The sequence below is a fragment of the Sordaria macrospora genome, chromosome 1, assembly GCF_033870435.1.
Source record: "Sordaria macrospora chromosome 1, complete sequence".
Taxonomy (NCBI): Eukaryota; Fungi; Ascomycota; class Sordariomycetes; order Sordariales; family Sordariaceae; genus Sordaria; species Sordaria macrospora.
Window position 1 is genome coordinate 6,720,048 of NC_089371.1, and position 15,665 is coordinate 6,735,712.

Sequence of the window (15,665 nt, forward strand, 5' to 3'; positions counted from 1 at the left end):
CCGCCGCCGCCAACGCCAGGGGGATGGGGATGATCCATTTCCCGTGTTCCACCCCCATCGGGCACCCAAACACTCGCCTACCCTCCAATCATCGGGCCAACGACGGAACGTTTAGCTTAACCCGCGCTCATGATCCCTCCGTACTCCTCCTGACCCCGACCAGACCACGACCCCGACCCTTAATGCGCAATTCTTGCATCTTGTCTAACATAGCAGAAAAAGTTATTTGCGATTAGCATTTTGACATCTCCTCCCCGACATAGACACGCCACTCCCATCACCACCCAATCTGTGCCCAGCGACCCAACACACACCCCGAGGTGCCTGTTGCCTGTGAGGGCGACAACATATTCGCAATGTCTTTAGGAGATGCATCTGCGCCAGCAGCATCACCGACACCAGACAGCGGCAGCCCGGTGACGGCAGCAGCGCCTGGCCCGCCTACAGCGCCAACACCCAACGATGAGACCAAGTCGCATGTTCAAGATGTGCTTTCCTCAGAGGTGCGTACGGACCGGACCGGACGAGTCACCTCCCACGACGCCGATCTAGTTGCTAACCTGTAGGTTCCGGAGACAGATTGGCATTGCGACGATGCTCAACCGATTGAAACAGAGCATTGCGTCCGCCAAGGTACGAGCCCCTCGAATCCCGACTACTACGACGACCATATGATCGAATCTCTACCTGCCAATTGGGCCAGACACAGCAGTCTAATGGGGTCTCCATATAGGAATTCGCGACCTTCCTCAAAAAGCGCTCAGTACTCGAAGACGAACATGCGAACGGCCTCCGAAAACTCTGCAAAGCATCCCACGAGAGCTCATCCCGCTCGGAACACAGGGGCGGAACCTTCGCCAAAGCCTACGAAGACATGATGACGATCCACGAGCGCATGGCCGAAAACGGAACCCAATTCGCCATGTCCCTCCACCAGATGCACGAGGACCTATTGGAGCTTGCTGGGATTGCCGAGAAATCCAGGAAAGGATGGAAGCAAAGTGGACTGACGGCCGAACAACGAGTGGCCGACCTCGAGGCCGCTATGCGCAAGTCCAAGTCCAAGTACGATGCCTTGGCCGAAGAGTACGACCGAGCCCGCACCGGCGACACGACTGGTCAACAAAAAGGCAAAATGTTCGGCTTCAAGGGCCCCAAGTCAGCTGCCCAGCATGAAGAAGACCTCTTGCGAAAGGCCCAGGCCGCGGATCAGGATTACCAGGCCAAGGTGAACACCGTACAGCAGGAACGCGGAGAGCTGCTCAACAAGATACGGCCGGACACCATCAGGGCCCTTCAAGAGATTGTTAGAGAGTGTGACGCAGGTGTTGTCTTGCAAATGCAAAAGTTCGGTGAGTGTTTTAATATTGTTTCTCTTCCCACGGCATGATGCTGATGATGTGACCGGCAGCATCCTTTAATGAGAAGCTCTTGCTTAGTAACGGCTTGAGTATCAGCCCTCTGAAAAATGGACCGGAAGCACGCAGTTTGCGCGAGTGCGTACAGGCCATCAATAATGACAAGGACCTGGATGAGTATCTTCTCAACCAGTATCCGCGACTACCTCCGAGGACGGGGGAGCCTAAATATGAAAAGAACGTTGTAAGCTGTTATCGCATAAATCTTGTCATAATGTCATGGTCATCAAGTTAACTAACTCCTCTGCTAGCTCCTGGATCCGGCAAATCGCACTACTACCACTCCATATGTGCCACCGGGTGGCAGTCAACCAACAGCACCCTCGCATTCCCGAGAATATGGGTCGATGAACTCAAGGACAGGACCTTTGAACGATACTCCCAGTGCGCCTCTGGGCCATCACTACGGCCAAAGCTCTTCCTCGATTCCGATGATGGCATCTGCTCAGCAGTCGGAATCACAGCCTTCGCATGAACGTAGCTTTAGCCACGGAAATATCCTTAATCAGATGAGCACCCCTTTTAACCCTCAGTATGGCGATTCTCGGGGTGCGGCGACCCAACAGGCCCAGGCCGCAAGCTCCAGGTACAATGGCGCCATTGGATCGATCTCATCCTCGGGCCCTCCACAACTGGGAGCGCTACCATTCCAATACTCCCAGGCTCAATCACCACCAGCCCCAACCCAACAACCACCGCAACAGCCATCTCAGCCGCCACCACAACAACAACCACCACAACCACCGCCATTCAGTCAACCTCCTCCGCAATCCCCAGCGCCACTACCAAATCCAAGCCAGCAGGGATATCCTGCCGGTCCTGCACAGGGCAGACAGTCGACACCGCCAATGGCTCAGCCTACGCGGCCAGTGTTTGGTGTGTCGCTATCCAGGTTATATGAGAGAGATGGGCTGGCGGTTCCCATGGTTGTTTATCAGTGCATCCAGGCTGTGGACCTCTTCGGCCTTGGCCTCGAAGGCATATACCGACTTTCTGGCTCCGTGCCCCATGTGAACAAGCTCAAGACTCTCTTTGACACAGGTATGTGATACAACCTGGCGCGCCTTGTTTGACGTTGAACCAAGGCTAACGAGAAATGTCCAGATTCTGGTTCCAGCAATCTCGACTTCCGCAACCCCGAAAACTTCTTCCACGACGTCAACAGTGTAGCCGGCCTGTTGAAGCAGTTCTTCCGCGATCTCCCCGACCCGTTGTTGACTAAGGAGCACTACGCGTCGTTTATCGAGGCAGCCAGTAAGCAATCTCTCCTCTGTCCAGTAGTCAAAGTCCAATACACTAATACGCTCGTCCCCTACAGAAAACGAAGACGAAACAGTGCGCCGTGACTCCCTCCACGCCATCATCAACAGCCTTCCCGATCCCAACTACGCCACCCTCCGCGCCTTGACTCTGCACCTGAAACGCGTCATCGACAACTCGAGCGTCAACCGGATGACCTCGCAGAATTTGGCCATCGTTTTTGGGCCGACGCTGCTGGGCACTGCTGGTCCCGGTGCCAACATTGCGGATGCCGGGTGGCAGGTTCGCGTGGTGGATACCATCTTGCAGAATACGTATCAGATCTTTGATGATGATGACTGATCATGTATACATGGTTCAACGGAGTCCCATCTAGGACGCAGATGGGGCGTGACATTGTGAGGAGTATTGGATAAGTAGCGGAAAGAACAGAGTCCTGTCTTGTCAGCATTGAGACAGGGGACGCATGCTTAAGAGCGAGTATGTTATGGCTTGGTTGGGGTTGCGCTGCGTTGCTTCCTAGTTTCACTTCTGTAATAAACCCCTTTTTGCAATGAGTTTTGTTGGATGGATGCATAGATATTGGGAAGGAATGAGAATTCCATGGCGAGCTCGGGATGGGAGGACAGTTGAAGATGATGGAATGTCTGAAAGGGGGGAAGGAAAGAAGGAAAGAAAGGAGAAGGATCAGATATTGTTGCATTCATCACAAGTTGCTAGTCTAGTAGAGGTACTCGTATACCGCGACGACCACAACGGGAGCAAGGACTTCTGTATTGTTTTATTACATACACTCTGGACAATAGCATTGTAGTTTTGATGTTGCGAGCGAAGTTCTGGTTAGCTTTGATTGCCACACCGCTCGACCATGCTAACTGACTCTTGTAATGGGTTGTTGATAGGTGTTGACTTGGGGTGTATCTTACAGCCGCCACTAGAAACTGGAAAATCTTGGATAAGACGAACGAAATAAGTAGAGATTTGTTCCAATTCATTGAAAAACCACCATGTATCCCGAAGACTTTATATACGAAATCATTCATACCCAAGTAAAATATCCGTAACCAAGAACCCACCAAAAAAATAAGATACCCAAAAAGCGCAGTCGCTCGCTCATCAAAAAAGTGAAATCCAATCATCCCATCAACCAGTAAACACCTACCGCACAAACAACAAGAAATACAGCACCCCAGCCAGCGCCACCAACAACGGCAACGCCCTCTGCCACAGCAGATTAACCACCTCCATGGCGCTCTCGAAAGCATCACTACCCCTTCTGCCGCTGCCCGGCTTATTACTATTAACCCTGGTAATGACACCCTCCTTCATGATCCTCTCATCCATCTCTCTCCGCATCCGTCCACTATTCCTCTCCTCATTCGTCGTCCAAGGCGCCCTTGTGCCCCTGGGGAACGTCTCCTCGAGGATCTGCTCAGCCGTAATCTTCGCTCCGGCAAGGACAATCGGCACGCCAGTTCCGGGATGGGTAGAAGCGCCGACGAAGTAAGCGTTGTCCAGACCCTTGGCCTTGGTACGCGGTCGGAAGGCGAGCACGTTGAAGAAGTCGTGCGCCAGGCCGAGGATGGCGCCCTTGCTGAGGTTGAACTTGGTTTCCCACGTGTAGGGGGTGTTGACGATTTCGTTGGTGATTAGGGGGGCCAGGGAAAGGCCGGTGCGGGCTTCGATGGTGGCGAGGACGCCGGCGCGGGCTTTGGACACGAGAGTGGGCCAGTCGTGCTCTGGTTGGCCATTTTGGAGAAGGTGGCCGACGGGGACGAGGGCGATGATGGCGTCGCGGTTCGGAGGGGCGGCCGAGGGGTCGACGCGCGAGGGGACGTGGATGTACTGTTTTGGGCGAGGTGAGGTTAGAGGGTGGTTGGACTAAAACAGAGGAAGGGAAAGACAAAGGAGTGTAGAACTTACGAAGCTGGGATCGTCAGGTAGGGCTTGCCTCTCGAAGATGGCGTCAAATGACTCCTTGTACTCCTCCGCCAAAAAGATGTTGTGCGTCTCCAGCTCTGGTGCCTTGCCCGACAAGCTCCAGTAAAAGGAAATAGAACTGCACGACGCTTTGCGGTTGTTGAGCTTGCTCGCATACCGTTCGATACCGCCGATCTCATTTGGCAGGAGGTTGTTATACGCATAGACCAAGTCGGCGTTGACCACGACCAAATCGGCGTTGAGCACCTCGCCGTTCTCGAGCTGGACACCCGTCGCCTTTGGCTTCTTTCCGTTCTTGCCTCCATCCGTGAGAACCTTGGACACGCCCATGCCGAGTCTGTACTTGACGCCCATCCTCTCTCCAATGTTCACCAGCGCCTCCAACACCTTGTGGAAGCCTCCGCGTGGATACCAGATACCCTCGGCCAACTCCGAGTACTGAAGCAGGCTGTATGTTGCTGGAGCCTCAAAGGGGCTCATACCCATGTACATGGTCGCAAAAGTGAACACGCGCTGCATGCGGTCCGTCTTGAAGAACCGCCCGGCGCGGTGCCAGATGCTCTCAAAGGGGTGAAGAGCCAACAGCAAGCGGATGACCAGTCGGGGATCGGCCAGCTCAAAGATGGACTTGAAGTTGCGGTGCAGGACGTGTCGCAAGCTGGCCTCATAGTGCTGGTGGCCCTCGGCCATCCACGAGAGGTAGCGGCGGAAGCCGTCTGGGCCTTCCCACTTTTCGATCTCGAGCTTCATGCCGGCGGTGTCGGTGGTGGGCGAGAACCGCTTGCCGTCGGAGAACCAGATGTTGTAGTTAGGGAAACATTGCAAAAGCTCGACTCCTTCATTCTCGAGGGTGGTACCTAAGTCTTCGAACGTCTCGCGGAAGAGACCCGGTAGGAGGAGTAGTGAAGGGCCTTGGTCGAAGCGATAGCCATCTTTTGTGTGGATGAGACTGCAGCGGCCTCCTGTGAAGTCGTTCTTTTCGAGGACTGTGACGTCTACGCCGGCTTTGGCCAGACGAGCTGCGATGGCGATACCACCTGCTCCTGCGCCTGTTGGTTTGGGAAAGATGTTAGTATACGCTCTGAGAGTAAAGAGCCCAGATTCAATGCAGAGAGACATACCAACAACAATGGCGCTTCGTGGCCTTTGAATCTCAGCCATGATATATGTGTGTATGGTGTCCTTCTCCAAAAGCCTTTTGTTGTTGTCGTTGTCGTTGTCGTTGTCGTTGTCGTCGTCTCTTCTCTCTGCGCAAGACGTCGAGGAAATCTGAAGAGTCTTGAGGGTATACAGATTCAAACTTTGCAGTTGGAGAACAGAAGGTAAGATGAACAAGATAAGAGAGAACCCTTCAAGGTAGGTGAAGTTTTCCCTCCAAGAAAGTCGAGTAAGTAGCCAAGTCGCCGAGGGATGATCAACAAAGAAAAAAAGCAAAGAGCTAAGCAGATGGCAGGAGCTTTCAACAGGTACAGACAGACCCAACTTAACTGTTCGGAGAGAAACAAAACCCAAGACTTTGTGAGTTTAAGACTAGACGAGTGATGATGCGCACAGTCTGTATTTAGATGTTTCTCCCACCGTCCAAGATTCGTTCACACAACAAGCTGTTCCTGGCATCCGTCACAGCGCTGGCGCATCGCATCTCAAGCAACCTCTTCCCCTCCCCTACTTTCCCGCTCCATTCGATTCAGCTGTCATGGAAAATTGATAAACGAACAGCATTCCTTCCTTCCTGCTCCATTCCGTGGGTCGATGATTGTAGCAAGCGGAGACGGCATAACGATGCAAAAAAAGTCTCCATTTGGTGGTTGGTTCGATCTGGGAGGAAAAAAAAGGTCGTGGATCGGTTAACTTTAGTACCGATCAATGCTCTCTTCGCACGATGTCATTGCCGCCAAGATCACCTTTTGAATCGGACACAACCTCCCAAGCTCCAACAAGTTGAACATAAAGTGGGGGACCTTGCCCCGTTTCTTTCCATGGTCCGAAGCGACCAGACGCGGGATGACTTCAACCCGCCCGCTTGCGTTTGCTGCGGTGCCCTGCCCTTTCCCTTCTGGGCATCACCAGCGGCTTTGATTTGCTGGAACCTGGGCTGTTAATGGAAACGCACTGGCCACACCAAGTGGAAGCCTCCGATTTTGGCTAGAGCGGCTCTGGAAAGTCCACCAGATGGGGACGGAGGGCAGCCCGTCCGATCTGTCCCAACCCTTGCAATTGCAGTGCTCCTCATTCGATCCGCGTTAGAAGAGAGGCAAGCAGATCGAAACCCCCGCTCCCGCGCATCAGAACAATGTAAGTGAGATCAGAGATCCTCAAAGCCGCCCGCCCGTCACAACAGGCCTTTTCTAGGGTCCAATTGATCGCGAACTACAACGGAGCCTACCTTTTCGTCTCGTCTCATCCGACCCGTTAACCGTCAGGCACGTACGCAGGCACACACACGGCAACGGGCACCAGGATGCGCGTTTCCAGAATCTCGGAATCGGGTTTCATCCCTGGATCGGACTGTGCTCCGCGACTTTAACGATTTATGTATGACGAGATCTACGTGTGTAGCAGACGACAAGTCCCTGAATCGAAATTGATCCCCCAAAAGGATAAGACACTGACAGGTTTCCCCCCGTCCCTCCATCATTTTTCGCATGCGCAACCTTCATCATAACATACAATACTCTCATCATATACACCGATTGACTGATAGAAAAAAAAAGTTACAACAGGTATACAAAGAACCATCCAGAGGTAATTCCGCCGTACACAGCTCCCCCAACAGACGGCCGGCCTTCGGACAAGATTAGTACAAAGGTAAAGAATTATGAATCACGTAGACAAAACCCCCAACCATCAATCATCCTCATTACACTTCCCCTCCCTCCCTTCTCAACTCCGACAACTTTTTCATCGCTCAAATAAACCCCTTCGTCAGACTCGGCGCCCTACTAATGCTGCTCTTCCTCTTCGGAATCTCAATCACCCCATCCATCTGCATCATATCATTCGTAAACGTCCTCTTGCCCCTGATACTGCCGCCGTAAACGCTTCCCGCCACGCTGCCCGCGCCGCCGCCCATAGCGGAACCCTTCTCCATGCGGAGGTTCTTCCAACCCTCGAGCTCACGCTCCAGCCTCAGCGCCTTTTCTTTTTCCTCGCGTAGCTCGCGCTCGGCGCGACGGGCCGAGAGCTCGTTGGCGCTCTCGGACGATTGCAGCTCGTCAATGGTCTTGAGAAGCTTGTCAACCTTGTCGCGCATGCGCCCCACGTCCTCCTGGAGCTGCGTGTTCTGCTTGTCCTTGCGGTCGATCTGGGACTGCAGGTCCTTAACGATGCGGTCGACGTTGCGAACGGAACGCGCTGATTTGCTGCGCTCGTTTTCTTGCTCTTCGAGCTGGGATTCAAGCTGGTAATCACATATTAGCTATTAATGTCATGGGAAAGGATAGTCGAGAACAACTTACCTCCTTGATGCGGCTGTGCAGGAACTTGATATCATGGCTGGCAGTCGAATAGCCCTTGGTCTCAAGGTCAATGAGCTTCATCTGCAGCTCGTTAAAGTTCTTCTCGAGAGTGACCTTCTGCTTCTGCAGATCGGCATTGTTTTCGCGCTCAGCGGCAATGTCCTTCTGAACCTCGGCAGCAAGGGCCTCGGCCCGCCGCATCTTCTCCACGGCAGCCGCAGCGATGTCTTCCTGTTGAGCAAGGCTGGACTTGAGCTCCAGTATCTCCCTGTCCATGTGCGCCGCGTTGCGCAGCGATGGACTCTCGCTGTTGGCCAGCTCGTCAAGTCCAGCCTTGGCCTCTTCAAGCCTAGCCTCGATGCTCCTCTTCTCGCGGAACAGGGCATCGCGCTCGGCCGTGATCTCGTCAAGGGACGAGCGGAGTGACCGCACCTGGCCAAGGAGCGTGACAATCTTGCTTTGAGCCTCATTGTGGGCGCTGACAGCCTCGTCACGAGAGGCCACCACGTCTGAGAGAGTTGCCTCAAGCCGCGCCTTCTCCTTAGACCAGGTCGAGCTGTTGAGCACCTCGTCATCCCACTTGGACCGAAGCTCGTCCAGCTCTTCCCGGAGTCTCGTAATCTCCGATTGCTTGCGTAGCTTCTCCTCGCGGGCCCGGTCAAGCTCGTTGGCCAGCGTCGCAAACTCAGCCTGATACTTCTTGCGCATCTGCTCCATGCTCGATTCCTTGTCCTCAATATCATTAGCACGCTGGTTGCGGTAATCTTCGAGTTCGTGCTGAAGCCTCTTCTTGGCCTGAGTAACAGCGGCAAGGTCCGTCGACATGTCCTCGATCTTCTCCTCCAGTCTCTGGTTCGAGTGTTGCAGATCCTCAATCATTGCATCCAGACGCTTCCTCTCCGACATCATCTCCGCGCAGCTGTCCTCCGCTTCCTTCGCCTGTGCCCTGGCAAATGTCTCTGCCCGGTTGGCCTTGAGGACGGCAATCTCCGCCTGTTCAAGCTTGCTGAAGTACTCATCCGCCCGACCTTTATAGAGGTGGAGGCTTGCTGTTACGTCAGCCAGCTTGGATGTCTCAGCATCCAGGCGAATCTGGAGGTCCGCAAACTCTTGGAGTAACTGGCTCCGGCTTGCGGCCTCCTGATCCCTGGCGATTGACATCTCCTGGAGATCCGATCTGGCGTCCCGAAGGTCAACTTCAAGCTTGGCACGCTCGTGTCGCACCTTGTCATAGTGCTCCTTGAGGTCCGTCAGCTCCGCAACCGCATCCTTGTGGCTGTGCAAGAGTGAGCGTCGAGAGTCCTCCTGGCTATTAAGCAAGTCGAGGATCTCTTCATGAGACCTGGTCTGGATGTCACGAAGCGACAGCTCACCGGTGCGAAGAGCCTTCTCCAAAGCCGACACTTTCTTGGTGGAATCATCAAGCAGTTCATGAAGTCGGTTATTGGCCTTTTCAAGCTTCTGCACCCGCCGAAGCTGGGGGCTTTCGTCGAGATACGGGTCCTCCTCGCCGCCCGCGGTGCGCTCCAGCTGGCTTTGGAGATGGCGGTTTTGCATCTGTGCAAGCTGAAGCTGGTTTTGCAGCTCTTCAATCTCGGCCTTCAGATCCATGCGAGTATTGAAGCTAACAATATCTGCAGTGCGGTCCGAACGAACCGAATCATTGAGGTTCTCCGAGTCGCTATTCGTAAAACGACGTTCACGAGGAGGAGGAGTGGACGCATTGGAGTAGTGGCGTCCGTTGGTCTTGCGCTTCTGCGTCGGTGATCCGGTGAAAGGCGCCTCGTTAGGACTGATTTCCTCGAGCCGCAGCCTGGTCGGAGAGTCGTTCCTGCTGGTCCTCAGTTCCGCTAGCTGGGCTTCGGCATTGGCGCGTGCAGTAGTTTGGACACGAAGGTTCTGCTGCAAGTCTTCAATCTTCCGGACAAGATCAAAGTTCTTGCTGAGGAACCTTTCACTGGCACTTGCACCTTCGGTTTGAACATGACTGTCATCTGTGTCGGGATCCACCGTCTTCAGCGCGTTCAGGAGCTGAGCCCGGAGCTCAATCAGTTCCTTATCACGCGAATCCAAGGTGGACTGAAGAGTGCGGACCGTACCTTGAGCTTGGGTACGCAACTGCCGCTCAGACTCAATGGTCCTGTTCGCCTCTGCCAGCTGAACTGTAACGTTCGACGACAGCTTCTCAGCATTGCGGCTGGTTTGCGTTTCCCTAGCAAGCTCGTGGTTCAGGTCTTCGATCGTGAGCTGCAACTTCTCCACCTTCTTTTCCAGTCCGGCGACAGTCACCTGAGAATCTCCCAGTTGCTTGTTGAGCTTGGTATTTTGTTCCTCCACTCTGGTCTTCTCCCGTTGTACCTGGATGAGTTGAGCTCGAGATGCCTCACCGGCCCTCGACGCGGATCGTGCAATTTCGAGGCCCTTCTGTTGCAGCTTGTTGAGAAGGGTGCGGTTGTCGTTTTCCGAAGCGGCCAGTCGGCTTCTCACGGTGTTGAGTTCTCGCTCAAGTCGTTCCTTTGCCTGATCATTTTTGAGGCCAAACTCACCCGATTCGATGATCACCTTGTTGAGGTCCTCAACTTGGTAGTTCAACTTGGCGCATTCGGACTCGTACCACTTAAGTTTGTCGTTTGCCGCATCGAGGTCTTTGAGCAGACTCTCTTCACGTTCCCGCGCGATCTTGGTTGCTGCTCGCTCTCCAAGCACTTCGGCCTCACGTCGTGCTTCCTCGGCCTGGGTCATGGCACTGCGAAGACGACGGATCTCCTCGCGGGCGTCATCCCGCTCCTGTTCAAGCGTTGCACGGGTCTCAACTGCGCGCCGGAGCGTATCCTGCTGGGCATAGAGCTCCTTCTCGATTGCGATCTTGGACTCCTTCAGGCTATTGAACTCGTCCTTGAGGGTCTGAAACTTGTGTTCACCAAGTAACTGGACATCGTCTCGAGATTGACGCTCCCTGCTAAGTTCCATCTGAGCGTTATACAACTCATCCTTAAGATCCTTGATCTGGGCCTCGAGCACTTGGCGGTTTTGGTCTGCCTGGGCGTCCTCAGAGAGGCGAGCTTGGAGAAGCTTCTTGGCATCCTCGGCCTCCCTCATTAACTGAGCTTGTTGCGACTTCATGGCAGTCAATTCAGCCTGGACTTCCCGGAGTCTTTCAGCGGCCTTTTCCCTTTCGGAAGCAAGCATCTTTGTTTGATCATCAATGCTTCGCCTCTCCGTTGCCAGCTGCTTGTTTTCCGTACGCAGAATTGCAAGCTCGCTTTCTTTCTTTCGAATGAGATCCTCATAACTTGTTGACGTCTTCGAGAGTTGCGTAAGCTGTTGTTGGAACTGGGTGTTCTCGGTGGCCAGTTGTTGATTTTTGCTCTTGGCAATCTGAAGCTCTTTCTGGGTCGTCATAAGCTTGACATCGCTATCCTGGTCGATCTTGAGCAGCTTGCTTTCCAGGTCCTTCACCTTGCGATCCTTCAGGGAGAGCTGGCTCTGTAGCATCTTAAGCTCACTTTCCAGCGCCGTTTCCTGTTCGCTGCGCTCGGACTGCTTCTGTGAGATCTCGACGATTTGACGTTCTAGGTCCGCAACCCGGTTTGCAAGTTCAGATTTCTCCTCTTCCAGCCTTCCGATGATGGCAGCAGCTTGCTCGAGCTGTGAGCGGTACTTCTCTACGTCGACTTCTGCGCGCTTCTTAGCTTCCAGGAGGCCATCCATTTGCTCCTCCATGCGCTCTTGGTCGTCCAAAGCGCCCGCTAGTTTGTCTTCAAGCTCGGCTTCACGTAGCTGCAGTCTCTTGAAGATTTCCTCTTTGTCAAGCGCCAAAGCACGTTCGCTCTCGAGTGTTTGCTGAATTCGAAGCATCTCGGTGTGAACATTGCGACGCTCCTCCTCCAGCCTCTGCCGATCCATGGCTTCCTGCTTCATCCGGTCACTAAGCTGACGAATCATTTCATCCCTCTTTTTAACCTCTGTTGCAGTTCTAGTAGCGCCGAGAAGAGGCTTCATGCGGACCATGAGCTGCCACCATGGGTTCTCGCTCAGTTCTAGGTAGACTTGGAAGTTTCTCTGTATGACCCTGGTTGCCTCTGCCCTATAAAGGCGTTTGTAGGCAATCCTCCTCTTAATGTAGCCACGCGCCAGAGATTGAAACTTGGCCATGATTTCGGTGATGATGGCATCGCGCTTCTCTTCCAATTCGGCAAGCACACCCGCGCGGAAAAAGACCTTGGTTAAACCGACACGGTACAGTGACTTGTCGAGACCGAACCTATCGAGCATGATCCTTGCGGCTGCCTGGCCCTCGACATACCCCTTGGGCATATTCGGGCAAAGGACTTCATAACGCTGTCTAAACTCGGCAAACGGTAACCTGTTGGGGAAACCAGTTCGAGCGATACGAATACCCTCCAACACACCATTGCAGCGCAGCTGGTCCAAAACGAGAAGGCTCTGGAACTGTTTTGGCTTCTTTTTGTGGTTGGGAATGATGCAACGCACGAAATGTGGGTGGGTAGAGTACAGCTGTGTCATCAAGCTCGACAACTGTTCCTTGTGCCTCTGCGCAACAGTTCGGAAGAGCCCCTTCTTCACGCGGCTACGCATAGCACCAGCCTCATCATCTTGGTCAGCACAATCGGCGAACAGGTTGGCCATGTACTTGTCGGTGGAAGCGGCTAGAAGACGTGTGATGTTGTCGTTGAGTGGGTCCTTGTTCTTTTCCAGCCACCCTTCTGTTGAGTACTCGACCTCGGCAGCATAATGGGTCAAGATGAAGCCTTGGCCTAGCCTAGAAGGGCGATATTTTTGCGACTTTTTATCCCACAAGGAGTTGAGCTTTTCCGTGAACGTCTTGTCCGTGGCCTTGGGCATTACACAGTCTTCGTCAAGGCAAGAGAAGATACCGATCGGATTTGGCAGCTCGATCAAGTCAATGGTAGGCTGCAGGTCTCTTCCGAAGTCGATGAACTTCCATTCGATTTGTTCCCTGGCATATTCTTCCTGTTCAAGGACGAACATGTGGTGGTTGAAGAATTGCTGGAGCTTTTCGTTGGTGTAGTTGATGCACAGCTGTTCAAAGCTATTGGTCTCAAAGATCTCGAAACCAGCAATATCAAGAACACCGATGAAGCGGGTATCGTCAAGACCCATACTGGTTCTATCGAGCTGGCGGTTGATTCTCGCTACAAGGTCACCGAAGCCTCGCTCGTAGATACCCTTTGCAAGAGCGTCTATGGCCAAGCGAACCTGCTCTGGTGTTTGCACTTTTTCGACCCATTCTCGACCTGCCTTGACCCTGGGATGCAGCAAGCCTTGGAGGAAAGGCTCTAAAGGTACGCCTAGAAGTTTGCAAGCCCTCCCGGCAATTGTCTTGGCATCAGGGTTCAGGCGAGCTTGATCAGCGGACCGGCTCTCCTTGACCACAGTGATGTTGCCCAGGTGGAGGACGGCTGCAATCGTTCGGAGAATTGCAACCTGCTCTTCGTCAGAGAAGCCCATCACCAGGAAGGCTTCAATGAGCGAGTCCCACTCCTCCTTATCAGACACACCGGTAATGGTGTCATGGCCATCCCGGGTATAAGTGAAATCCTTGACGTCCATATTATCCAGCAGAAGCTCTTGCTTGAGCTTCCGGTCTGCGCCCTTGAGCAGCTGGTAGAAGATATGGTAGTTACGCTCATTGGTGTTGACATGGACCACTCGAGATTTCTCGAGAAGATACCAGTCTATGAAGGCACCGGCAATAGAGCCATTGCTCGAGAATTCGATTCTGATGAATTTGCCGAATCTTGACGAGTTGTTATTGCGTACTGTCTGGGCATTACCAAACGCTTCCAGAATTGGGTTGGCCCTGAGGATTTGCGCCGACAGATTCGAATGCTGAGGATTTCTAGTCCTGCCCGAAGGATCTGGGTGCGCCACAGCGGCTAGGTACTGGATGACCTTTTTCGTGTTTTCCGTTTTGCCAGCACCTGACTCTCCGGTAACCAAGATACTCTGGTTCTCGTGCTCATCAACAAGATTGCGGAAAGCTTCGTCGGCCATGGCGAAGATATGGGGCTTGTTGTCCTCTCTGTTTCTCCCCTTGTACATGTTAATGTACTCGTTGGTATAGATGGGGAGAGGACAATACGGGTTGACGGCGACCAAGAAAAGGCCCGAGTACGTGTATATGAGGTCGGACTGGTATCTCGTATGCAAATTGTGGACGACTGAGGCCTCATTCAGGTGGGTCAGCTCGGCCATGTCATTAGCCTTGTCGAACTTGGCCGGGTTGACTTTGTCGACCGTTTCGGCATCCACCTCACGTTGCTAGCAGGCGAGTTCAGTTAGTTGATCGAACATTGCGCCTTGGTACGGGCAGGACAGAGGGGCGGGCTCTGCTTACGCTTCCATCATCGCACTGAACCAACAATTTGTTCTCTGGGAGCTCTTCGACGACCCAACCCTTGACAAAGGCTGTCTGGGGATCCTTAAGCCAGACATACTTTTTGCCCGAGAAGTCCTCGCCTTCGATTCCCTTGACTATGTCGGCATGTTTTCGCATGTCCTCCGTCTTGATGAAGGACGGCGCAAAGGTAGTCGAGCTGGGCAAGGAGCTCTTCTGTCCTGGGCGTATTGGTATCGGCTGAACGAGTGTGGGCTGGCTCGAGGCATGGGATAGACTGCGAATGTGGGTTGGCGGTGTAGGAGGAGCAGCACCAGCAGCTGGACCGGCGGCGGAAGGCATCATGGGCACCGCTGGGTTCGTGAAGACGGCGGATCTTGGCCTGCCCAGGCCAGGGACATTCGGACCCTGCTGTGGCTGGGCATTGTTCCTCGCAAAGGGATTATTGCGTACCGACATGGTGTAGCAGCTGCCCTGGGAGGTACTAGGTTAAGATTAGGTAGGGCTGAAGCTAAGTCATGGACAGGCTACGCATTAAGCGTGCTGCTCGGGCTAGCGATTCTGGCGACGATGATGTTCTGTTCTGCTTTCCAAGTGGTGTTGGTGGACGACTGTCGCGCAGACATGTAAACAACCGAAAGGGTGCGAGGGATGCGATACTGAAAGGCTGAACTGGTGAAAGGCTGCACGGCGCTGGCTAAGTTAAGCTTGCAGCTGAACGCGACAAAGAGGACGCAGCAAGGGTATTGGTGTTCTATTAGACAAGGCGATAGCTGGAGCAATAAGACGCCCAAGAGAGACAAGAATTGTATGTGTTGGTTCCAGAAACCAATGTCCCAGACATCGGCCTCTCGGTGTTGAGAACTGAAATGTTGAGAGAGAGAAGGAGCTCAGTCTCCAACCATGGCCAGGTCAGTCCAAGCAGGCAAGTTCCAGGAAGGCGGTCGACGACCATGGGGGAGCTACCGCTGCAACAACTGGGAAGGGAACAGAAGTGGAAGCAGGGGCACCGCTGGCCGATGGCTGGCCCGTCGTGGTTGGCGATTGGCGGCCGTGTTGGCGGTGGTTGCCCTGGCAGATTTGGCCCGCTGGGAAAAGAGCGCACGGCGTGTCAAGTAAACAATGGATTTGGCGCCAGGGCAGCGACGGGATTGGACGACACATTATGCGACCATCACCAAGGGGCTCCTCCAGTGCTCCTCCAGT

The 15,665-nt window shown here is 53.8% G+C and overlaps 3 protein-coding genes across 3 annotated transcripts; 1 reads left to right on the forward strand and 2 right to left on the reverse strand.

Moving 5' to 3' along the window:
- Window positions 1-255: 255 nt before the first annotated feature.
- Window positions 256-3,426, forward strand: SMAC4_01245 (uncharacterized protein). Its single transcript, XM_003352363.2, has 7 exons — window positions 256-503; window positions 580-633; window positions 734-1,352; window positions 1,412-1,602; window positions 1,670-2,459; window positions 2,523-2,672; window positions 2,737-3,426. Exons 1-7 carry the CDS (start codon window positions 357-359, stop codon window positions 3,018-3,020), a joined length of 2,235 nt encoding a protein of 744 aa, XP_003352411.1. The 5' UTR covers window positions 256-356; the 3' UTR covers window positions 3,021-3,426.
- Window positions 3,427-3,556: 130 nt separating this feature from the next.
- SMAC4_01244 (uncharacterized protein) lies at window positions 3,557-6,180 on the reverse strand. The gene is made up of 3 exons (XM_003352362.2): window positions 5,741-6,180; window positions 4,602-5,668; window positions 3,557-4,523 (listed from the first exon to the last, which is right to left on the reverse strand). The coding sequence occupies exons 1-3, from the start codon at window positions 5,778-5,780 to the stop codon at window positions 3,837-3,839; spliced, it is 1,794 nt and encodes a 597-aa protein (XP_003352410.1). The 5' UTR covers window positions 5,781-6,180; the 3' UTR covers window positions 3,557-3,836.
- A 937-nt stretch (window positions 6,181-7,117) lies between these two features.
- On the reverse strand, window positions 7,118-14,918 carry SMAC4_01243 (uncharacterized protein; the record flags this gene model as incomplete). The annotated part of the gene is made up of 3 exons (XM_066089558.1): window positions 7,118-8,019; window positions 8,078-14,383; window positions 14,460-14,918. The coding sequence occupies 3 exons, from the start codon at window positions 14,916-14,918 to the stop codon at window positions 7,528-7,530; spliced, it is 7,257 nt and encodes a 2,418-aa protein (XP_065945818.1). The 3' UTR covers window positions 7,118-7,527.
- Between the last annotated feature and the right edge of the window lie 747 nt (window positions 14,919-15,665).